The sequence below is a fragment of the Rhinoraja longicauda genome, chromosome 2, assembly GCF_053455715.1.
Source record: "Rhinoraja longicauda isolate Sanriku21f chromosome 2, sRhiLon1.1, whole genome shotgun sequence".
Taxonomy (NCBI): Eukaryota; Metazoa; Chordata; class Chondrichthyes; order Rajiformes; family Arhynchobatidae; genus Rhinoraja; species Rhinoraja longicauda.
In genome coordinates, this window is record NC_135954.1 from 55,200,245 (window position 1) to 55,225,748 (window position 25,504).

At 41.5% G+C, this 25,504-nt stretch overlaps 1 protein-coding gene across 4 annotated transcripts in view; it reads right to left on the reverse strand.

The window, feature by feature from the left end:
• Positions 1 to 25,504, reverse strand: part of LOC144604713 (cadherin-12-like) — a 576,800-nt gene that overhangs the window by 198,383 nt on the left and 352,913 nt on the right. For 3 of the 4 annotated variants that reach the window (XM_078419367.1, XM_078419374.1, XM_078419375.1), the window contains one exon: positions 8,535 to 8,958. The exons of the other annotated variant lie outside the window; for it this stretch is intronic. In XM_078419367.1, coding sequence (XP_078275493.1) covers positions 8,535 to 8,768 — 234 coding nt within the window. In that variant the 5' untranslated portion in view covers positions 8,769 to 8,958. The remainder of the gene's footprint in view (positions 1 to 8,534; positions 8,959 to 25,504) is intronic. 4 annotated transcript variants of the gene reach the window in all.

Sequence of the window (25,504 nt, forward strand, 5' to 3'; positions counted from 1 at the left end):
TCTTCTCCCACCCCCACTCTCTCCTGCCCCCACCCCCTCCTCCCACACTCTCTCCTCCCCCACCCCCACTGTCACTGTCCCCCTTCCCCCCACCCCCCACCCCCCTTTTCCCCCCACCCCCACTCTCTCTTCCCCCCACCACCCCCCCCACCACCACCCCACTTCCCCACCCCCACCCCCACTGTCCCCCTTCCCCCACCCCTCCTCCCCAGCCCCACTCTCCCCCAACCCCCACTCTTTCCTCTGCCCACCCTCCCCTCCTTCCCCACTCCCTCCCCACCCCTCTCCCTCACTCTCTCCTCCCCCACCCCCACTCTCACTCTCCCCCACCCCCCACTTTCCCCACCACCCCCCCTTCCCCCTCACTCCCACTCTTTCCTCCTCCCACCCCCTCCTTCCCCATTCTCTCCTCTCCCCTCCTACCCCCACCCTCCCCTCCACCCACTCGGCCCCCATGCCAACTCCCCTCCGCGGACCCATTGGTGGCGAAAGCCACTTACCATTATCTGTGCATAGAGGGAGGAGGAGGGAGCTCCAGAGGAGAAGAAGCTGCCCGCTGGTGCTTGTGTGCGGTAATGTGCGGGGCGCTGGGCCCGGGCGGCAGCGGGGACTCGAGGACTCCGTGGGTTGAAGGGACGGAAGGGAAGGATGAGTGGGCCATCAGTCTGACCTTCTCCCTCCTGCTCGGAGTGTCCCCCGGGTGTGAGAGAGTGGGGAAAGGAGAGGGGCGGGCGGTGGCCTCGCTAACGGCGTCCATCTTGTTCGGGCGAGTGAGGATAGAGGTCGTGCACGCCCTATGGTGACGTCATATGTACAGCACTTGCCGCTCCCTCCTCTGCCGCTCCCCCCCCTCCCCCTCCTCTCCCCACTTCCCCTTCCCCCTCTCTATCCACCTTCCCCCCCCCCCTCTCTCCCTCCCCCCCCACCTCCCTCCCTCCCTCCTCCCTCCCTGGGAGATAGATTTAAACTTTAAAATGTGAATAACTTAAAAAATATAACACCGATTTCAATAAAACTACTTGCTTTACCATTAAAGCGATGACGGTGAGTAAGGTGGGCCTAAAATTGTCAAGCTATCGTGTACCGTTTTGACTGTAGTTCGATCACAAATAAACAAACAAATGAGAGTTTTAGTATATAGATATAGATGGTGTGCAGAAATGTTCATTGTACTCCTCATGTGATATGAAGTCTAAAGATGTTTAACACAAATTTTCTAATTTTCAATTCTCTTACTGCAGAAATTAACCACACACTTATGTTTATTGTTTATTTTGCCTCGTTAACTTTAATAAGCGCATAAAATGCTATAAATACTCAGTATCTGTGGAAAGTAAAACAGAACTGATGTTTATCAGAATGCTGCCTGGATTAGGTGATATTAGTTACAAGGAGAGGTTGAACAACTGGGATTGTTTTCTCTGGAGCGCTGGAGGTTGAAGGGAGAAGTGGTAGAAGAATGTAATATTATGAAAAGGCATAGACAGGGTAGGCAGTCAGACCTTTATCAAAGGCTGGAGGACATAGCTTTCAGGTGAAAAGGGCAAAGTTTAAAGGAGACGTTTGAGCACGTTTTTGTACAAAGTGTGGTGGGTAGCTGGAACATGCTGCCAATACTGGTGTTTAAGGGGTTTCTAGATAGGCATGTGGATATGCAGGGAATGGAGGGAGGTGGATCATGTGCAGACAAATGAGATTAGTTTATCATGTTTGGCACAGACTTTATGGGCTAAATGGGCAGTTGTTTCAATTTTCTATGTTCTACATTCAGTCTAAGACCATGCACCCAATCTGGGAAAGAGTGAATTTCAGAGGCAGAGGATTATGTAGAAGACAAGGCAGAGGACATGGTTACATAGCATGGTTTGCACTGAACACATATATATCACCATAGTTGTGCATTGTAGTCTATCATTGACTTCAACAGAGCTGAATTCCAGAAGCAGAATACAATGCACAGTTAGTATTCAGCGAGTGCAAGAGGCTGAACAGGTTTCACCAATCTTAGTGTAACCATTTGTTTTAAAGACATTTGACTTAACTACGTAGCACTTAAGCATTCATTCCACAGTATATTCCACAACCACTGGGACAATAGTGATAGGATTTGAGTCCAGTGCTCTGTGAATGCCCGACTATTGACAGCTGCCAGGACAGCTGTCGAGTGACTGGTACTTTGATTTACCTTTGGAAATAGGCATTTGAACTCCCAGCAAGCAAATGTCTGAAAATAAACTTGAATTGCCTTACAAAACCTCCCTCACTACACTTCATATTTGATTGAGGTTGCAGGATGGGGTGGGAGAGGGGGAGGGAGGGGGGTAACTTGCAGCGATATGATTCAGAACACGAATGCTCAATGGTCACAGAACATCAATCATTATCATTAGAGCTAAATGTTGAATCCTCATTTTATTATTTATTGGATTCTCAGTTTTTGAGGAGAGTTATTACCATATTCTGCTTTCTCAGTGAGTGTGATGACTTTTTTTACAATTATGGTGCAGTTATACTTAATGAATTAGACTTTTACACCAGCAGCGTGAAAAAATGAACTGTTAAACCAATATTCTAACGTGCACCAATACCAAGACACTGGGAACATTTACTTTCCAGAAATGTATTCTGTTGCTTATGTACCATTTGAACTTTGCACTACATTTCATAAATGTTGCTCTTATCTTTAATGTGCACATTAAAGATTTTCCAAAATATAGGTCTTGTGATTTATATCAGCCGCATGTATTGGTTGAATTGTTTAGCAAGACTTTGGGGTGAGGACTGGGAAATGCTGATGACACATCCATCAGCTATATGAGTAATTACATTTGAATAGGTGCACATTATGGTATTGCTAACACTGCAATTTTTAAAATTCATTGCACATTTAAGGGACCATAATATCAGAAATCAAAATCAAAACTAAACCTTACTTTGTTTACCTAATATTTTAACTTAAAACCCAAACAAAACTTTGCACTTTTAATGTTTCAATTGGGATTTGAATTCATAGAGAAATGCTCAGTGTTGTGTTCAATTACTGGTTAGAAAAATCAAAATGTAAATGTTGAATTTAATATCGGCAGTTGGACGGAGAATCGTTTCAGATGCCGAACACTTCACTTTAAACTCCACCTCAGTTTACTTTAAACTCAGCCAGCAGAGGGCGTCAGCTTGCTCCAGTGGCAAAGAGACTGCCAAGAATATAAGTCTGGAGGCAGCTCGATGTTTATGAGCTGCAGCATTGACAGTTTTGCAGCCAGCATCAGCAGCAAATAATCCACGGCTGGCAGCCATGTGAAGGTCATAAGGATCTTGACAAGGGTCGGTAATCCCAGGGTGGTAACTGCTTCCATTGTAATCTGAAAGCTCCCCACCCTCACTCCCACCTCCAAAGATGGAATTTAAGATTTAACATATCAGTTGAATGGCCAGACGTTCATATCAGAGAGCCGCAACACACCGGGTAAATCCTGAAACAACTTTTTAGGATGTATGTACAAGCAATAATATACGACTTACATATTGAAAGGGCATATTGAAATATATTCAAATTCTGTGCAATTGACAGTGGGTTGATTACTGGTGTTATAGAATGACAAGAATTTGCATTTTTCATTAAAAAACCCAATATTCTTAAGAAACTTTTAGATAGGCACATGGATATACAGGGAATGGAGGGGTGTTGATCATGTGGTTAGATGAGATTGGTTACATTTGGCAAAATGTTCGGCATGGTTATTGGGAGCTGAAAGGCCTGTTCCTGTGCTGTACTTTTCAATGTTATGTGTTCCATGTCTAGCACTCCAGGTAATGATCCATCGACTGGGTGCCTAGAACCAGGGATTTCAGTCTCAAATTATGAGGCTGGCTATTCAAGACAAGAATGAGAAGAAATGTCATCACCGAGATGGTGTGAACTTTTGGACCTCTGCCCAAGATAGCTTTAAAAGTTCAGTTGCTGAGTTTGTTCAAGGCAGAGATTGGTAGTTTTTGGGGAATTGGGGTAAAAAGGGAGAGTGGCATTCAGACAATAGACAATAGACAATAGGTGCAGGAGTAGGCCATTTGGCCCTTCGAGCCAGCACCGCCATTCAATGTGATCATGGCTGATCATTCTCAATCAGATAAAAAGATCAACTATGATGTTGTTGTTTGTGGTAGCAACCACAAGAGGGCTGAAAGGCCGGCTTGTGTTCTGCTTTCTTATGTTTTTATGATCCTTCCAAGGGCATGAAAATATCCTCACCTGCCAGCGTGGGAGGATCATTAAACTAAAATTGGCACCGGGAGATGTTAAAGAGGTGACTAAAAGCTTGTTAAACTGTTTGGCGTTTAGGTTTGTAGGCTTGGGGAAAATTATGGAAGCAGAAAGAGAGGGCATGGAAATTAAACCCACCATTCTTATTATGCAACTCCTTTTGACCTCCATCATGCATAGTTCAGGATGATTGAGGTGATTCATTTGCACTCGCCTGTATTCAGGTCACTGTAGGATTAATCAGGAATGTCTATGAATCACCTTCCAAGAAGTAGTCTCCTATTGAGTGGCCAACTAACTAAGCTGGCTCTACATAATACAGGACTCAGGCCTGCAACCTACAGCAATAATGATAGGAAACTAAATGGTTCATTGTTGTAGTCTCATAATCACTGATATTTACCTTTCATTCCAGATGCATCTAAGTAACCAAATTTAAACTTCCTAGCTGCTCTGGTTTGGTTTCAACTCTGCCTTCAGATAATTAGTCAAGAACCCTGGAGTGCCATCCAAAGCATAACCACTTGACTGCAAAATAACTGTGCAAAGAACAGTAGATTGTTCCTCAAGGAAGTCATAATATTAAGCTACTCTGCATTCCAGGTCCACCACCGATTTTTCAGCACCCTTGGTTCCAGATCTTGTCTAGATTATCCATTTTGCCGGACCAACAGAGGTCATGGCCTCAGTCCAACGGTACCAGAAAGATCTGTCTAGGCTGCCCAGGGGCCAAGATATTGGCCTCGGAAATCAGTTTTGGGAGCAGATCTTCCGGCTCCGGCCGGGCCGGAGTTCCAGAGCCCCGGCACCATGGGGGGAAATCCAACCAACAAATCAGCCACTGAAAACAGCTATGGGAACAGATCTGCTTCATCCAGCCAGGCCAGAGTTCCAGAGCCCCAACCGCAGAAGACCAAATGAGGTTGAGATCGGCCGCCTCACCCAGCTTAGGCTCCAGATTTTCAGGGGAGGATTTCAAGTGTGCTCTTAAAAATCTGTCCGGATTATAGGAGGTGTGGGACCATCAGTTTCCGGAAAAACAGTGGTGGACCTGTACGCTTAACTGGAAGTTAAGCATCAAATGCACAAAATTCATTTAGGAGGTGAAATTTAACTTTTCCTCCTGCAGTAAGTAGCACAACATTATATATTGAATAACCAGTTTAAATCCCACCCGATCTTCTCTTTCCTTGAAATCGCTGTGTAATGGGCAGAAAATAATGCTGCCCATATCAGCTTGTTTGATAGGCCCACATTGTTTATTCAAGTTTTTTTTAACTAATGTGTGGAGTTTGCAATGATCATGACAAGAAGGCAATTTTCATGCAGGCATTCTACAGGGTACAGCAGCTGCCAGTCACTAAAGCAGCAAGGGATCTCTGTGCTGCCAATAATACATCCGCAAACAGCAAGCACGTTTAAGGCTCACAAGGGTATATTTTTTGTATTTGTTTCCCGGAAATCCAGACACTAAGGCCAGTCGGGCATCCCATTTCTGTGGACAGGAGCAGGTAGGTGTCCAATTAAATGATATGTTTGCTGGACATTTGCAGTGCCTTGTTTCTAAACAAAGCTGCAGACTGGTTAAAATTTCACAAGATCTGACCTTCATTTTACTGTAGTCAGTACATGGACCCATAAAGCTCTGAAACTATTTTTTTCTCTGGCACTGTAAAAAATAAACTGCAAGAAATATCTTGTTTTATATTGTGGTGTGACTAATAGAATAATGATTCATAACTTTGATCAATAGCTACCAAAAAAGTGAAGGACTTCTATTTAAAACATGGCTTAGTCATGTACGAATGTTGTATACAGGTATGCAGGGTCCTTCCTTCATACTGTGAAAAGTGTTAAAATGAAGAATAAAAAAGATTTGTCATCTATCCTCAGAACCTTCAGAAGGAGGTTGGTTCCCTTCATTGTTTCACATCGTACCGTCTTGTGTGTTTGGTGCTAGTATTGGGAGTACTTTTATTGAGAGTTTTAGTTTAGAGATACAGAGTCGAAGCAGGCCCTTCGGCCGACTGAGTCCACACTGACCAACAATCACCCAGTACACTAGTTCTATCCTGTACTGCAGGGAGAATTTACTGAAGCCAATTAACCTACAAACTTGCACGTCTTTCGAATGTGGGAGGAAAGTGGAGCCACAGGAGAAATGCGGTCACAGAGCAAACGTACAGACTACGTACAGACTGCACCCGCAGTCAGGATCAAACCCAGATCTCTGGTGCTGTAAGGCAACAATTCTACCACTGTGCTGCCATGATAGTTCAACCTTTGCTAAAAACTACTCAGTATCCTCTTCAATTAAAGTGAGATGTGAAGAATGAATTCATCCCAGGAGGTTGCTTTTTGTAATTATTTTCCACAAATCAACAATTTGAAAATTGAATTAATTTGAAGTAATTTTTGGGACGATGAATTAACCATATTGGAGATCACTTCCTATGCAGGAGCATTGATGAGTAAGAAATCACTGCAGATAATGCACTTACAACAATTACTAATAACGTGTATATTCTCATCTCATATAGGAGGCAGGAAAGAAAGTACTAATTGTCCATCACCAATTACTCTTGAAATGAACATCCAACAGTCAAAATGGCTGTGACGTATAGGCCAAATCAGGTAAAGATGAAAGGTTTCATGCCCTGAACGGAATATAGAACATAGAACACAGCAGCAAAAGAACTGGCTCTTTCAATTACAACATCTGGGTTGACCATGGTGCCAAATGAAACTAAAACATCTGCCTGTACATGGTCCATATCCCTCTATTTCTTGCCTGTTCTTGTCTGTCTAAATGCCTCTTAAACTTTGCTATTATTTCTGCTTTTGCTACACATTCTGACACCTACGCTCTCTATGTAAAAATGCCTCGCACATCTCTGTTTTCCACCTCTCATGATGAACCTATGTTTTCTAGTATTTGACCTCGTCACCCTGAGTTGAAGACTCTGTCTACCCCATTGATGCCTCTCATAATTTTACATACTCCCATCAGCCCTTAGCTTCCAAATCTCCAAAAAAGGGAATCCAAGTTTGTCCAAATTCTCCTTATAGCTATTACATTCCAATCCAGGCACTGTGTTAGTGTGCCTCATCCGTACCCACTCCAAGGCCCACACGTCCTACCTACCTAAAGTTTAGTACAGTTTAGTACAGTTCAACATGACTTCCTGACTTTTACACTCAATGCCCTGACCAATATAGGTAAATTTGTTGAATGCCTTATTTTGTAAGCTTCTGCTGTAAGGCACAAAACCATGAGTAAACCAATTTGTTGTTGAACTAGTAATTTTATGGTCTTTCATGTTCAAAATTGTCAATGGAATTTCAATTCCATAGTTGCCATGGTGTGATTATGAACTCCGGTTCCTTGATTACTAGCTAGGAATTTAACTACCCGAGCATAATCATATGGAAACAGTGAGGAAACCATGAAGTTCTATTCTCATTAATGGTTAATCTTCTTGGTTGAAAAATGAGCATATTCTATTACGTTTTCTATAACCCTCATTCCATTTTGCTTTCAAACATAAAACCTGCACATACATAATACACCACATTCTCTCATCAGCGAAACCCTGAATTGGAAATCTAAACCTAAAACTGAATGGTCAGCAGTTAAATCTCATATCCTGAGAGTGAAGGAAAGGCAATTGCAAGGTTAAATCTTCCATCAGGGGGGGTATGAGGCTCAGCTGCCTTTCTCTTTCACAAAGGGACAGACCTGCTTCACATCAACAGCCTTTCCTGTCACTGAAATCTGCCCGCCTAAATATGTTGAAATAAATTAGTGAGATGCATCATTGCAGCGGCAAGCAAAACATTCCTCAGTTACCAACTGCCGCTGATGTAAATGGGAAAATTATGTTTTCTCTTCCAGAATCTGAGAATAACCATTTGTGGCTGTCAAGCAAACAGAAGAAATACGAATAAAAGAACGAAAACACATTGTGCCATTTAAATCTTACATTCTCACAACTGTTCAGGCACAGCAACACTTCCTGGCTTAAATAGCGATGTTGCTATTCAAATAACTTATGATGCAATATTAAAGTTACAAATATGCAGGAAATATTAAGAGAATAAATACATTTTTTTGTCGGCATTAAACATCTGAATATAAAATATATTGAAACTTGTTTTTTTGTTATCTTATATTCATGAGAATCATTCAGTGCTTGTGGGATATATAACTTACGTCAAGGAAGCATTTACGTATTATTAAATAAGAAAAGCATGTACAAGTAAAATATTTTACCTTTCCCACATACTGAGGTTCAGACCCCATATATTCTTCCAATACAAAGAACTGGTTCCAGATCCAGCCACGTCGAACACGTTGAAGCATAGGAGCTCCATCTCCTGACAGTTCAATTATCTTGTCGTTCCCTGTGCGCCCTGAACTCTTTGGTGTCAATGACTCCAGAGGTGTTAATAGACCCTCATCAAGCAGGATCCAAAGAAACAGCGAGAAACAATTCACAATCAGCATTTGTCCCCGGCAGAGTGTAGCTCAGCATATACGAAAAAATACTGTTGTCTAGAAGGATGCTTCTCGATTCATGTAGACAACCAGTTCTCTCCAAGTATGTCGTCTATGCGTCAGATTCAGCTGATCTCCTTTGTTGTTTAAATGTGCTAACACGAAGTGCCATCTATTGCATTAAATTCTGCTTCTCGTCCTGGGTAGAAGAAGTGACACCATTACATATTGACAAAGAAAGTGCATTGCTACCAAATATAGGTATGAGTTCAAACATATAAAAAACATCAACATTTTCACTGCCTAGACTATTGGATGACGCGACAAACAGAAATAAAACTGAGAAGCCCTGGTTTCTACCTTTTCTGGATATACAGGTACAGCTCCAGAAAGCCATAGGTAATGAGATGGTCTGTTGGTCTGCCTCCTGGTTCGGCTAATGTCAATCAATCTCTGAGTAACTAAGTTCAATGTACAGTACTCTTCTCAGGTGACCATCTAACTCAGCAGCCTGGATAAGGTTCAATGCTCTTTGATCAGACTGATCAATTTGATCAAATGTGAATATAACAAAAAATAATGTAAATAAATGTGAATAAAACAACATGTTTAAAAAAACAAAAATGCTAGAAACATTCAGCGGTCAGGATTCTGATACTGTCTGACTCCCTCAACGTTTCCAACCTTTTCTATATTTACTTAAGATTTCCAGTATCTGCAGCATTTTTGGTTTTTATTTACAACAAAAATATTTTTTTGTCTTATCAATAATTTTCATTAACTGTGATCTATAGAAATGAGGAAGTCAATTCATCACTTCTCTTAGTCAATTACTTTGAGAGCAGGACCCAGTTAAACAGAAAATCGAATCATATTAAACTTTATTTACTTGACAGACATAAAAAATGATTAGCTTCATGCATTGCAACGCTATGCCCAAAGACCTGACAAGTGGTTTAAAAGAAACAGTTGGCTTTGGAGTTCAGTTGAGGAATATAAATGCTCCTGGCCAAATTTATTTTTACCTTATTGCAGTGCAACAGATCCTTGAGGTGCCATTGTATTGAATGTTATTCAACATTATAAACACAAAGATACAAACAAAATAAAAGACAGGTGAATGAAAATTCAGTGATCCAAACAACTAATGCTGATTTTCTGGAGTACATTCACCACCAAAATACTTCAATTCTTCAAGCTTATCTTCTCCAGGTCAGGAAGACCAATCTCACTGGGTCAGTTGGCCACATGGACAAAGGGTGAGATCCTGAAAGGTGTGCTGGACCCCATATGATGTAAAAGGTTAATGTGGGCGGGTCAGACAAATTCTGTCCATGAAACACTTCTGGAAGCCTTGACCAGCTTCACTGTCATAAATCATAAGGTCATAAGTGATAGGAGCAGAATTAGGTCATTTGGCCCATCAAGTCTACTCTGGCATTCAATCATGGCTGATCTATCTCGCCCTCCGAACCCCATTCTCATGCCTTCTCCCCATAACCCCTGACACCCGTACTAATCAAGAATCTATCTAACTTTGCCTTAAGGATCAACCCTGTCAATTTTCCAATGGCTCTAAATGTCTCTGATATTCAGAAACCTTAATAAAAAAACTATGATAAAGTAATAATTATTTAATATATTTGAAAGGAAAAACTAAATTCAGTTGAAATGCTTTCAAATACTTATAAATAATTTTTTTTAAACATGAAAGAAAATGCAATTAATTAACACAGCACAACTTAACCTATTTTTTCTTTCTTCTCCGTCAGCAAAATAACATGCTTAATCCCATGGAAGGTCTTGTAGGATTTTAGACCAGTTTCCCCATTTGAACTACTGGGATATCTTAGCATGTTCCTGTTTCACCACTGGGTTATATAGGGAGGTCAGCAGAGGAGTGAAGACAGATAGGAAATCACCTGGGGAGCTGAGGCTGTACGTTTAGGACCACTTGATAATGACTATCCACAGCATAGTGCACAAGTTAGCAGTCAGCTTCGAGCTGGGTCTGTGGGTGTACTGAATATAACTCAAGAAACCTGTCAATGTCTATAGCCTTCCTGTCTCTGACTTTACTTCCCCCCCCCCACAAACATCTGGTTCCATCTGACCATCATCCCACTTCTCACCCAGTTCTAACTATCACCTATCAGCTCCTGCCTCAGCTGACCCCTTGTCTCTTTACACTGACTATCTCCACTCAACACTGTCAGTCCTGATGAAGAATCTTGACTGGAAGTGCAGACTATCTCTGTCTCCACATCCGCTGCCTGACCCATTGAGACCTTTTAAATGTTTGCTGTATGTGACTTAATCTCTTTTTATGAAATAACCGTCCAAATCTGATGACTCAATTTAGCGAACCACAGATTAATAGGTGACAAGTTTCAGAAACACTTTCTTGAAAGCAAACTGTTCAATGATGTACTGAAAAACCTGTGTAAAGCATTATAAAAAGGAAAATCTTTCTTTCAGCCATTCTAACTGTTTAGCACATTTACCATTTTAACAAATAAATTGCTTTGGCCCTTTATAAACATCGATCCCCTCCCTGTCAGCATCAGAAGGAAAGGTTCCTGCTGCACTCTGGCATGTCCCTAATCCTGATACTAAATAGGATTACACTCTGGCTCCCCATGGTCGTGGAATATTAGCGTGAATATTGTACTACCTCACCAACACACAACCTGAGGCCCAATTGACAAAACAATGGCAATATTCATTTCACTTCTACTAAATCTCACTTGATAAAAAAAAGTATATTGGAAACCTGTTCCTTCTTCTCCATTATAGAAATACCTAACACAGCTCTCACAGATTGTGGTAAATTTTCTGGCATTTTGTTGCCACTGGACATCTTTATTGTGGCACATCGGCACAGCTGATAGTGCTGCTGCCTCAGAGTGTCAGAAACCCAGGTTCAATCTTGACCTCGGGTGATGTCTGTGGGGAGTTGATCCGGATTCCTCCCACTTCCCAAAGATAAGCAGGTTTGTAGGTTAATTGGCCTCAGTAAATTGTCCCTCGCATGTAGGGTGTGGATGAGAAAGCAGGACATCATAATTATTGTGAACGGGTGATTGATGATCAGCGTGGACTCAGTAGGTCCCAATTCCATACAGTCTCTCCAAACAAACAAAGTACATCATCCCCACCCCCCAAAAAAAAGCCGTGTCAACAAGTAAGGTTTTATATCTGCTGTGCAGACTGACAAAGTTCATCCCATCATTGTCATGCCTTTGCTATGTTTTATGATGATATATTGCAGAAAGCCATAAACATCAGGTTGGAGCCATCATTTGATTTGGATCAAATCTCTGAGTGCCAACAACAGAAATTAAGTTACTATGGTGAAAGAAGTGTGGGGTTATCTCCTCACACTAGCCTTTTCAACATAACTCACACTTTCCCAATAAATACAGAGAATCATGTAAATCTTATTATATGCACAAGAAATAGCAACACTATACTACATGTGCCTCACAGGATTCAGAATGACTGGGGCGTGCTGATAGTATAATATGATGCCAGACATATAGTATTAGACATAATCACACAGATTAATAAACATTTAAATACAAAAGCAATCACTCTTAATATGTAAAGCTGTATAAATATCAGATTCTAAGGTTATACCTTTGAGCTTCTTCTTTCGTATGTCAACTACAACAATCAAAAGTGGCAATTGGTGAGGTAAGTCTCTGATTGGGGGTTATCAAGTTGGGATAGTGGACATGGAGGTCCTGTCACAGCACAGTCCCTTAGGACATGTTTGTTGGTCTGTACTTGACCCCAAGGACAGAGGTCGGTGTCTGCAATGCCCCATCTTTTCATGTTGGCTGCGAAGCGACCAGCACCAGTTCGTAGCCTGTTCAGTTGAACCCAGGCCTTCCTGCGGAGGTTGTTGCCTGGAGGGTGTGGTGACCAGGTCTCAAAGTACGGCTGGAGTCCTTCTGGGACAGCTAGTGCTGCATTGCTCACTGCATCCAGACTCTCCATGTTTGGGCGCAGAGGCTTCCGTGAGCGCAACCGGCATGGGGCCTCCTTCTCATAAAGGATGTCATGCAGAAGGTGGTTAGGCTGAGCAGCTTTCTGATGCAGTCGTCCACAGATGTTATAACGACGGGCTTGACGTGAAAGAAATGGTAAATGACTCAGTGGAGTGCAGTGGATGCAGCCTGAGATGATCGTCATTGCTTCATGAAGAGGCACATCCAGCCTGTGAGTGTGAGTACTTTGTGCCCATACCGGTATGCACACGCAGAATAATTTGGCCATGACCAACATTTTCAGGATGTTGAACGATACACCCCAGTTTGTGCTAGCAAGGCGCCTGACTAAGGATACTCTAGCACAAACTTTGCTCTTCAGCTTCATCAGATGGCTTTTGTAGGTGAGGCTGCCATCTAGTTTGATGCCAAGGTATGTGGGATTTGGGTCAAAGTTGAGAAGGTTGACTGAGTCTGGCTGCACCTTAAGACGGTAGTTCGCCAGTTTATTTCTCAGGTGAAATATTGATGACACTGTCTTCGTGGGAGCCTCCAGTTTTCCAGGTACCTACATATGGCACCCATGTCAGCAGAGAGCTTTTCTTCCACCACCTTAACAGGCGTGGCAGATATAGTGAGGGCGACGTCATCAGCGTACATGTGGCTGGAAAGCTGAGGTGGCTGGAAAGTCAGAAGTGTAGATGTTATACAGGGTCGGTGCAAGGACCAAACCCTGAGCGACACCATTCTTGAGACTATGCGGTCGACATCATTGTCCGATTTAAACTAGCATCTGCAGTTTTTTTCCTACTCTCCTGATGGACATGTACACATGTACACATCATTGTTTAGATCATTATGTCTAAAGGAGGGGCGTGATAACAAAGCAGTGAAGCGTAGCAGATGCGCTATCATCTATCATTTGTCTCCAAATATGACTAACGGATAATGGAATTAACTCATGTAAGTGGAAATATCCCAGATGAGTCAAAGGCTCCAATTCATTAAGCAATTCCTTGGAGAACTGTCTTTGTGTGTCATGCTGAGCCAATAGAAGCTGACACAATGAAATGTTTAATTCACTAAGAAGAATGCAGACATTGTTGTTAATCTTTATATTAGACCACAACCCAGAATTCATTAACCCAGTCCAGACAGTGTTTACAGCATCCACATAAAGGATGCATATCATATACATTCAATGACCTTCAGTCCAGCTATTCAGCTGCCAAACCATGATCTAGACTCTGTCATAATGATTTCTTGCCCATTTTACTAAGGCAACCATCTAGTTTAACACTGACTGTTTCAGGCTTTATATTTTGTAACTGTTAAATGTATTTGATCATTTCAGTTGCGTTGGTCATTATACGAATACCATACACCGAGAATTAATACTAAAATAAAGGGAAATCATTTCTCCAATACATTGAAGATCTTTTCCAAAAGTACTCTATTTGACTGGTGATTACATTATTGTATGCTGTCATTAAAGCCTGTGTATTTAAATCTGACCTTTAATTATTAATTAACACTGGCCATGTCTATCTCCTCTTCAGTTTATCTCATCATATATTTTTGGCACCACATTTAACTAATCCAGTGCTCCCATTTAAGCAGTCTCCTGTCTGCCACATTGCATAACTTTTACCTCATCCAAAACTACCGCACAACACAATCATCCATCCTCATATGCAACAGCTTATACTGCTTCATGTTCGAGCAAACCACACAATTTTTTTTAAATTGCATTGGTTTCAAATCTCTGTAACAACCTCCCTGCCTACACCCCCTGAGATATTCAAGCTTCCTCAATGATCGTGCTTTATGCACTCCCAGATTTTATCAGTTCATCATTAACTGCTGTACGTATGGTTCCTGGGTCTCCAACAGTCTAGCTACTTCTCTAAACTTTTGTTTTATATATGTGCAACTCCCCCAGTTCCTTAACAGTTTGTTTTTGATCATTTTTATATTTCTGATGGCGAAAAAATGCTCAAAAAGCCCTATTGAAATCCTTTGAAATGGCTTACCATGTTATAAGCAATGCATTAATGGTAGTTGTTATTGCTAACGATCATAGTGGGTAATAACTGATTGTTACAAATTCCGTCTGAGTGATTGTAGATAATCAAGTATGACTTTTGTCTCCAACAATAAATGATTAATGAATTGTCCAGTCATATTGGAAATCACCAGATTGGTTGTTATTCCCAAAGTCATTCCATAGAAGTGCCCTCATGACTGGAGCCAGAGGTTTTATTGATGTCCTCATGTCAGAAGTATTTTCAATCATTTATTTTCAGAATCAGTAACAATGCTCCTGCAGCTTCAGACTAACAACAAAAAAGAGAGGTGCTGGAATGATCAACACTTGACTAATGGAGCAGATTGACTGTGAACAGAAGAGAAGCTTCATTCCAGAAACTGTATTTGTACTGGAATCAAAGTTGGCTTGGTCCTTCACATCAATGCATGATGAAGTTGGCAGTGCTTTGAGCCTAAAATGTACTGCTGAAAATGTTGCAATCCAGGCTTTCTTGCAACTCCTTGCATTTTGTTTGTACCCAAAATATGCAATTTTTTGAAGAAGACCACAGCATGCTATCTGATGAATTAGAACAAAGAAAGAAGAGCAAGCTATTTACCCCTTGTACCCAATGTGCCATTTGGTTAGATGATGCCCCATTTGCACCTCAATTTTTACTCATCTCTGCTACATATTCTTGAGGTAAACATTATAAAATAATTACTTTGCTACCAACTTCCTTGCTCCATCTCCCATATTTTCCTATGCTGCAGAAGACCATTTATCTCATTGAGTCTATGCCGGCTCTTAGACCAATTCCATTCCCTCACAAACTGTTCGCAAAACATTAACTCAACAGTTTGATCAATTCTACCACCTTTCTACCTACTATAGGGGCAATTTGCAGTGGGCAATTAACCTTTTAGTCACACATATTTGGGATAGACACAAAATGCATGAGTCACTCAGCAGGGTAGGCAGCATCACTTGAGAGAAGGAATGGAAGAATTTTTGGGTCAAGACCCTTCTTCTTCAGGTCTGAAGAAGGGTCTCGACCCAAAACGTCACCCATTCCTTCCCTCCACAGATGCTGCCTGTCCCACTGAATTAATCCTGCATTTTGTATATATCTTTGGTTTAAACCAGCATTTGCAGTTCCTTCCTCCACACATATTTGGGATGTGGGAGTAAACTCACATTAATAAGGAAAACCAACAAATGCAGTTCCTTGCGTCTACGCACTACAAACAGTGCCACCTTAGGTGTACCTTAGGTACCTCCAGTCGTTCACAAGCTTTGGTGTGTAAAATTGAAGAGGAAGTAAGACACTGCATACGGTTTACCCACTAGAGTTTCAATAGCCAAGAATATCTGCGCAAAGATTTTTTAAATCAAGAAATCTTTTGGTAGAATTATTAAGGAAGATTATTTCCCATCGTACAGAATCGAGTGACAGGATTTACAATATCAAATTCACACAAGGCAAATGTGGAGATATGATTTGTTTATGAACATTCCCAATGAAGCAAGAACTAACTTCCTGCAGGGAGCTAAAGACCAGAGAAAATTAGACAAGCAGTTGTACATAAATAATTATTTAGAGAGTAAAGTATAGGAAAATTAACCTGACAGAGTCTTTGCCCTGAAATGTTAATTCCGTTTTCCTTTCCACTGTTACTGCTAGACCTGTTCTCTGCTTCCAGCATTGACTGTATTTGTTTCAGATTTCCAGCATTAAATTGCATTAAAATTAAATTGGAACAGGTCTAGCAATGGTGTTTAGTAAATGCTGATTGTACCCGATCTCACAAGGTGAGCAGACACAGGTTAAGTTAATTCTTAGATTGGAGACTGCCTGGGAACATCAAGTCCAGTAGGCTTAACTTGGAGAGAAGATGGGTGACACCACATCACTCTATCCATGAAGCACCATGATGTGAGAAAACATATTACAACAACGAAGGAACTACCCTGAATTTTACTTTTACTGACAAATTCATGCAGGGTCAGACAAACCTCCCAGCATTCTGAATGATTGCCTACTGCTCCCACTAAATTTGCAACTTGTTGTTGGGTTATCTCCTTCCCCACCCCTTATGATCCCTCTATAACCTTTTATTCATGTTTCCCTCTTTAAGGGGGTAGCTTTGAAAACAAATCACCTCCCTCAATTCACAAAACTAAACATGAGAAATCAAGGCTGGATGGGTCTTTAATGAAACAATTAGAGTCAGCTAATCATAGAAGAACTACAGCATGGATGGAAGTTGTTTATTCATCAAACCCAGTCCATCAGTCCTCTTCCCTCATGTTTTCCCAATAATCATACATATTTTTTTCCACAGATTTCTATCCACATTGCTTTCAATGTGAATCTGTCTCCAGTGATCTTTCAGGCTATGAATTCTAGAGCCTGTCCACTTGCTCCATTTAAAAAAATTGCCTCAGGCTGCCTGTTGCTAAAATCCCTCTGGTGTGCTTTTTGGCTTCTAAGAAATAAAATCAATTAACCCTGACTATTTTTGTTTGAAACCACACATTTCCATGATGAGTGTTTTCCAGGTTTAACACCAATGACTGCAGTGTGTGATCTTTTGCCACAAATCTATAGAAGTTCAAACTGCAAAATAAACGGCAAAAACATTATAATCTGATGAAAATGACCAGTTTTGCTTATTTTGAAATAGGAGCCAGAGGTTTCTCTGTGTGTTTCGGCTGCCAGAGAAAATGCAGACTCATGTTCATGTGATAGGAGCAGAATTAGACCATTCAGGCCATCAAATCTACTCTGTCACCCAATCATGGCTGATCCATTTCTCCTAACCCCATTCTCTGCCATCTCCTGCTGGAGGCTGTGTGGTTCGGAAGCTGCACAGCCTCCAGCCGTAAGACCCTGCAGCGCATAGTGAACACGGCTGAGAGGATCACTGGCGCCTCACTCCCAACACTCCTGGTCCTTTACACCACCCGCCTCACCCGCAAAGCATTGAGCATTGTGGGTGACCCCTCCCACCCTTCCAACAGCCTCTTCACCCTCCTGCCTTCAGGGAGAAGGTTTTGCAGCCTGAGGTCGAGCACCACCCGACTAAAGAACAGTTCTTTCCACCAGGCTGTCAGGATGCTGAACTCTCTCCCCTCCCTCCCTCCTCTCTCCCCTGCCCCCATTGGACCTGGACTTTAACACCCCACACACACGCACATCCAGCACCAGACTTTTCTTTTTTTTTTTCTTTTTTTTTTAACGCTCCTATGGACAAGCTTTGCACTACTGTTCATTTTTTTTTTTTTAATTGTAATATATTCATCTTCATCTTTTTTTCATTGAAGTGACTATATTTTATATTGATTGTTGTTTGCTGTGCCTTTTTAATTTTAACTTAATTTAATGCACTTTATTCCTCGGGATTGTGGGAAACGGTATTTCGATTTTCTGTCTGTGTAAACTAACTGGAAATTGACAATAAAGTTGACTTTGACTTTGACTTTGATCTCCCCATAACCCCTGATACCCATACTAATCAAGAATATATCCATCTCTGCCTTAAAAATACCCATTGACTTGGCCTCCACAGACTTCTGTGGCAATAAATTCCACAGATTCACCACCCTCTAACAAAAGAAATGCCTTCTCAATCTTCAATGGGCCATCTCAAGAGACAAAGAGGTGAAAGTGATTGCTAGTTCCACTTACTTGCCTAAACTTTAAATATGACAAAATGCTTTTTGATCTTGCTCAGTCTCTAACTATGGATGAGTTCCCTATGCCTTTTGCAAACATTCCTCTCACCTTCTTCATTTATTTATGGGATGTGGGCATCTGATGTCAAGAGTGGTTTTTACCGCCTGCTTCTTTTGTCCATAAACCTAAGTGCTTTGCTGAGCAATTAACTGTACAACAAAATGCCCCATGGGCAACAAAAGGCCAGATCAAGAGAAAGTAACAGATTTCCATCCATTTGTATAGTTGAAAAAAATATTATGTTGTAAATTCATTAAACAGTGAGGTTCAGCCACAACTAGAAAGTTACAATCAGTTCTGGCTCCTGCGCTTTAGCAAGGTTGTAAAAGCTCATGATACAGAGAAGAAAGGATTAAACGAAAGGCTGCTGGAGTGAGGTGCCACAGCCCCTTGGATCAAATAGGGGGGAGTGGAAAAGACTGAGAGGAGAATTGACAGCGAGGTGGGTTTACACAGAGTAAAAAAGAGAGAACATTCTAATTAGCATGGTATTCCAGGACCAGAGGACATAGAAATAAAATCATTACCAAAATATCCAGGGGTGATGTAAGGTAAAAAATATATATTCTACAGCAACGAGCTGGAATGTATTGCACGGAGGTTGGGTGAATGCTGAATCAGTTATGGTTTCAAAAGTGGTTCGGTCAAATAATTAAAGATAAAAATAATGTGTGGCCTGGGGGGAAAGAGCTAAAATATGGGACTGACTGAATTACTCTATGAAGATCTGGCATGGAACTGCCTGTCCCGCTGAGTTACTCCAGCTTTTTGTGTCTATATTCTGGCATAGAACTGCTGGGCTGAATGGCTATGCCCTATTCTGCAATGATTCTAGTTAAGTTTATGGTTTTTGCAACATCTTGTATTCTCCTCAACATATAATACTTCTCAGATTAATTTGATTTGAATTTAAATTTCCCAGCTACTTTAATGTACTCTGACCTTGCATCCTTGGATTTGTAATGCAGCCCTTTTGAATTCTAGTCCAATAGTGTAATCATTGTGCTATCGCGCAATGCAAGATAAAAATATTATTATCAAAATTAACACATTTTACTTAAACAATGTGCAGTAATTTCTAAGCACTTGATACTTCAATTTAGCAGAATTAGAGTGGTAGAGTTGCTGCCTTACAGCGCCAGAGCCCCGGGTTCAAACCTGGCCATGGGTGTTGCCGGGGTGGAGTTTTTACATTCTTCCCGTGACCGGGTGCTCTGGTTTCCTCCCACACTCCAAGAATGCATGGGTTTGTAGGATAATTGGTTTTGGTAAAGATTGTAAAGATTGCTAGTCAGCGCTGTCTCGAAGGGCCGAAAGGCCTGTTTCCACTCTGTATCTCTAAACTAATCTAACCTAAACTAAACACAATTGTGCACATCCATTTCAACTGTGATTTCTTTTAATATTCAGCCTATCACAGCAGAAAACACAGTCACAAATCTGCAGGCCCACTTGAGACTTTCTGCTGCTCTACTGACAAACTAGAGCATTAAAATTCTTACAGTTTACATCAGTTAGCAATTTTTAAACCTGAGCATTGCCATGACAATAAAAAAAAGAAAATGCAGTTGGTCAGGCATAAATGTGGGAAGTGAAACATACCGAACGTTTCAGGTCAAAGACCTTTCCGCCAGAACTGGGGAAGAAACAAAACATGTTTGTTTTATGTTTTAAATTGCAAACGAACATAGATTCCCTGCAAAAGAGTAACTGCATGTGCACTTGACTTCTCTGGTGTAGATAAGACCACATTGTGGTGCATAAGATTGCAAGAAATGCAGGTTAATCACCATTTCACCAGGAAATATTTTCTGGGTTCTCAGATGGTGGGAAGGGAAAAGAGGATAGGTGATGCACCTCTTGAAATTGCATGTGGAATTCCATTAAGAGGGAAAGGGAGGGTTGTTGGGGAAGGGAGAACAGACCAAGGAACAGTTCTACAAAATGCAGAAAGGGGAATTTTTATCTGGTGGTGGAATTTCATTGACGCTGGTGGTAATTGTGAAGGATGACCTGTTTAATAATGTTTGGCTGCTACTCCAGTAACTTAAACCATTGTGCTACAATATCTATTACAAATGGGCAGCATTTCAAGTAAATCAATTACATTGGGGTGAAGTGGAGGGGTAGTTATATGGGAAACACTAATGCAGGTAAATCCTGCAAAGATCTCACAACTTCAACACAAGTCACTGTACTACCACATGCATTGCAAAGGCTGACTGCAGTCTATCTGCCTGGGATCACCTTTTCCCTGCATAGAATGAAACCTATTATACCCTTGACCTGTCTGGTCCATGTAGTTAATGAGATACATTTTCTGGGCTTTCAAGGGATTCCGCAATATGTGTCTTCTCAAAATAAATGTTTTGGGTGGGATAATGAGATGGGCAGCAAAGGATTTGCACAGCCATCAAGAAAATGCACAACTCTCAATCATTGTTTTAATTTGTTCAATTTACGTGAAAAAATCAAACACCTAAATATCTATACAACACTTCCTTTGAGAAAGAGGAAACTACCAATCCTTCAATTTGTAATGGAATTGCAAGCAAGGGAAGTGTACTCCACCTTCAGATGAGCTGCAATATATCTTTGATTCGTGTTGAGCTCGCCCTGTGTGAAAAGCATCAAGTTTCAGGTCTGTAAGGCTGTATATTCTTCAACCCTGAATTTTAACATTTGTAATGACTAACTATGCTGGCAGCTCTGATATAACATTAGTAATGTTAGCAGCCAGGCCTATTGAGCAGATTGAAATGGATATTTAAATCTGCACACTGGGAAAATCCACAGTGACATGCCAGTAGCTTTTTGAGAAGCCTTGCATCGATAGAGATACCAGTACTTCAGCAGAAATGTTAAATGGAGAGTCTGTCTGTTCTCTCAGGTTGATGTGAATGATCTCATGGCACTACATGGCCAAAGAGTTGATGCACTCTCTCGGGGGAGAGAGAGGTGGATCATTTCTTAGTATCAGATATTGCACACATGGTAACCGATGAGGCCTAATGCTTTGGTTCAAGTACAATTGTTGAGTACGGAGCACCAAAAATAGGCTTACATTCCATGTGCATTACTCAGGGAGTATTGCTCTGAAGTAGGCAGTTAAATATTGAACTATTGACTGCTCTTTCAAGTAAATTGAAATGGTAAAATGTGGAAGAGTAAGGGGATTGTCCTCAATGTGCTGCCCAGTATCTCTCTTTCAAATAAATTTACTTAAGCCAGATTACTTGTCATTATCACTGTGGTGTATGAGAGTTCAGTGTATGTAAATTGGTGTTCCCAACATTATAACAATGACAACTGGGAGGCACAGTTAAAATTGTAAATTGTCCCTAATGTTTAAGATAGTGCTAGTGTATGGGGATCTCTGGTCGGCTTTGACTTAGTGGGCTGAAGGGCCTGTTTCTTTGCTGCATCACTAAACTAAACATAAAACTCAACTAAACTCCTCGTCTAAAGTACTCTATTGGTTATAAAGTGCTTTGTGGAATTCTGAAAAGAATGGGAAAATTGCTATGCATGCGCCAGTCTCTCATTTCTCCCCAAATCAGCAGTACTACAAAATCAGGTTGGACCACATGGTACTGTCAACGTTGAGATTTATTTACCACTGGCCTTTGTGCTAATTATGCAGTTAGGTATAGTGGATCCCAAATACCAATGGTACCCAGGTCACCATCATGGGTACCAGATTAAGGACAACTTTTCTGTGTGTTGGTAGGACCAAGAAAGGAGGGTTGTTTTTCTGATTGGAGGCCTGTAGCTAATGGTGTGCTGCAGGAATCTGTGTTTAAATTATAGGGGGAGACTGGTTAGCTGGGACTATTTTTCCCTGGAGTGTAGAAAGCTGAGGGGTGACCTCATAGAGGCACACATAATCTTGAGAGGCATGGCCAAGGTGGATGATCACAGCCTCTTATCTAAGGTAGAGGAGTCCAGAACTACAGGGCACAGGTTCAATATTGAAAAAGAAGGATGATGAAGAGACCTAGGGACTAATTTCCTCAGGTAGAAGTTGATGCACATGTGGAAGGAGCAGTCAGAGGAAGCTGTGATGGCAGACAAAAGACAACATTTAACAGATATTAAGATAGGTACATAGGAAGCATAATAATTTGAGACCTTGTCCATGCGGCTTGACAACTTTGGTTTCCATTCTCTCTCCAACTACCCTTTTTCCCTTGATTGCCAGTACTTATCAAATCTCTGGATTCACCTTAATCTTATCTGTCAGAACTATCTCATGCCCTTTTTCCCCTCCTGATTCTCTTTCCTGATACTCCTCAATTCTCAATAGTCCTCCAGGGGTACATTTGATCCAAACTGCTATAACTAGCCCATGCCTCTTCTTTTCCCTGACCAGAGCCTCAATTTGCCTCTTCATCCAGGGTTCCTTGACAACCTGCCTTTCTCTTCACTCTAACGGGAACAAGCCTACCTTGAACTCTCACTAATGCACTTGTAAAAGCATCCAATTTTCTGGACCTCTCTATTCCCGCAATCAATCTACTCCAAGCATGAATTACAAGATTTTAATTTTTTTAGTTTAGAGATACAGGCCCTTCGGCCCACTGAGTCTGCACCAACCAGCGATCCCTCACTATTCTAAACACACTAGGGACAATTTTTTACAATTTCACCAAGCCAATTAATCTACAAACCTGTACGTCTTTGCAATGTTGGAGGAAACCAAAGATCTCTGAGAAAACCCACGGGGTCATGGCGACAAACTCCATACAAACAGCACCCATAGTCAGGATTAACCCCAGGTCTCTGGTGCTACAAGGCAGCAACTGTACCGCCGTGTCATCCTTCTTGTGAATTTAGAGGATTTTAAGGAGAGGAGAGAAGAAAGAGAGAGAGAGAGGAGAGAGAGAGAGAGAGAGAGAGAGAGAGAGAGAGAGAGAGAGAGAGAGAGAGAGAGAGAGAGAGAGAGAGAGAGAGAGAGAGAGAGAGAGAGAGAGAGAGAGAGAGAGAGAGAGAGAGAGAGAGAGAGAGAGAGAGAGAGAGAGAGAGAGAGAGAGAGAGAGAGAGAGAGAGAGAGAGAGAGAGAGAGAGAGAGAGATGTGCTTCTGTAAAACAGACCCGCGCATACCAAGCCGTATTGGGTTTTTTCTCTCTCTTGCCAACAAATCTGATTAGTTTATGTACGAGAGCGGGCCAAATGTGATGGTAGCCAGACTGTTCGAGGGGTCGAATGTTATACGAGAATTTTGCCCGAACAGTCTGACCCAGAGCATTGTATTGTTACAAGGGAACAGGTTAAAGGATCTGACTAGTAGAACAGAAAAAAGGCACATCGTCCGTTTAGTTACAAATCAGTTTTATTGTTGCAACCGTGCTGCCACATATTGCCTACAGGCCGAGAGTTATACAGCATGATTGGAATATCACAAACTAGAAAGCATAGATTTAATGTGAGAGGAAGAAATATTAAAGGGCTTTTTAGGGGGAAGTTATTTTTTACACAGAATCTGGTTGATATTTGGAACTCACGAGAGTCAAAGGTATAGACAGATGCAATCATTACATATAAAAAATATTGAGAGAGGCACTTAAATAGGTTGGCATAGATGAGCTGGACCAAACAGCCAGTTTCTATGCTGTATAATTCAACGCCTCTATTTCTCTATAACATAAATAACCCACTTTTTCCAAAGTCACGCCAAGAATGTTTATTGTTGGAGGACATTAACAGAGAAACATAGAAACATAGAGGTGCATTGTAAAGTATGCTTCAGTGAAGGAGCCAACACACGATGCTTCAGAAAAGCCACCAGCATCCACAAAGACTCCTCACACCCCCGCAACAGTCTGTTCGAACTTCTACCATCAGGCAGACGATACAAGGCCTTCTACGCCTGCACCTCCAGACTCAGGAACAGCTTCATCACCAGGGCCATAGCTGCTATGAGCCAGTCCTGCTGTGCCGGATGGTCATATCCCACAGTGAACCGGCACAGATCTACTTGCACTTTATTCTGTTTTAAAACTGTTCTAATTTGTTTCATTGGGTTGCTTAAATTAATATTGATTCGCTAATTGATTTATTGCATTGTATGGGAGGTGCATTCCCAATCTCGTTGTACCCCTGCACAATGACAATAAAGATATTGTATTGTAATTGCTTGGAGCTCAGCCTCTGAGCAAGTGCAAATGCTGAAAACCCATGACCTAGTAAGCAGGTGATGGATTGAGAGCGTGCAACAGCCTTAGCAACTTACTGACAACTGTGATATGCATGACTTTTTCTATGGCATCAAGTCCACCTACGGTCCAAACAATCAAGCCCACACCCGACTGAGATAAGGGTTGAATTCATCAGGAGCAAAAAGCCATTCGCTGGAGGAAGAAAGAAATTCAGAGGTTTCCTCAACTGTGGCTTTGAAAAGGTATCCCTTGACACCAGCCCACAACAGCCTATCCAGTCTGGTCTTCTCCCCTCTCCTGACTGGTGAGTCATAAAGGCCATATCCCAAGTGAAAAATAACAAGAACTTGGGAGCAAACAGTATACCTCGTAAATCTGAAAATGTGGCTGTGGAGAGCTTCAACCATAAATAATCATGAATGAACGAATGAATAAGTTTATTGGCCAAGTATGTACACATAAAAGGATCGTGCCTTGGTGCTCGGCTGGCAAGTAACAACACGTGCATACAGTAAACAATTAAGAGTAAAGCAAAAAAATTTTTTGACATAATCTAGTACAAACCTATTCTTATCCCCCACACTATTCTTCAACATTGAAATGAATGGACTTGCTGTTCCTCTGTCCTATTTTACCAGGCATAGGTTCAACAGATAGATCTCTCAGAAAACTTGGGAAGTTTCGACATTATTGCTGGACTCAGTGTGCCATTAACAAGACACCAGCAAAGCCAAGCCAACAAATTTCAGACTTCCGAATTTATGCAGGAATCCTAAACGTTGGCACTTTTGTGGAGAAATAGTGGCATTTTGGCACAGCTGTGTTT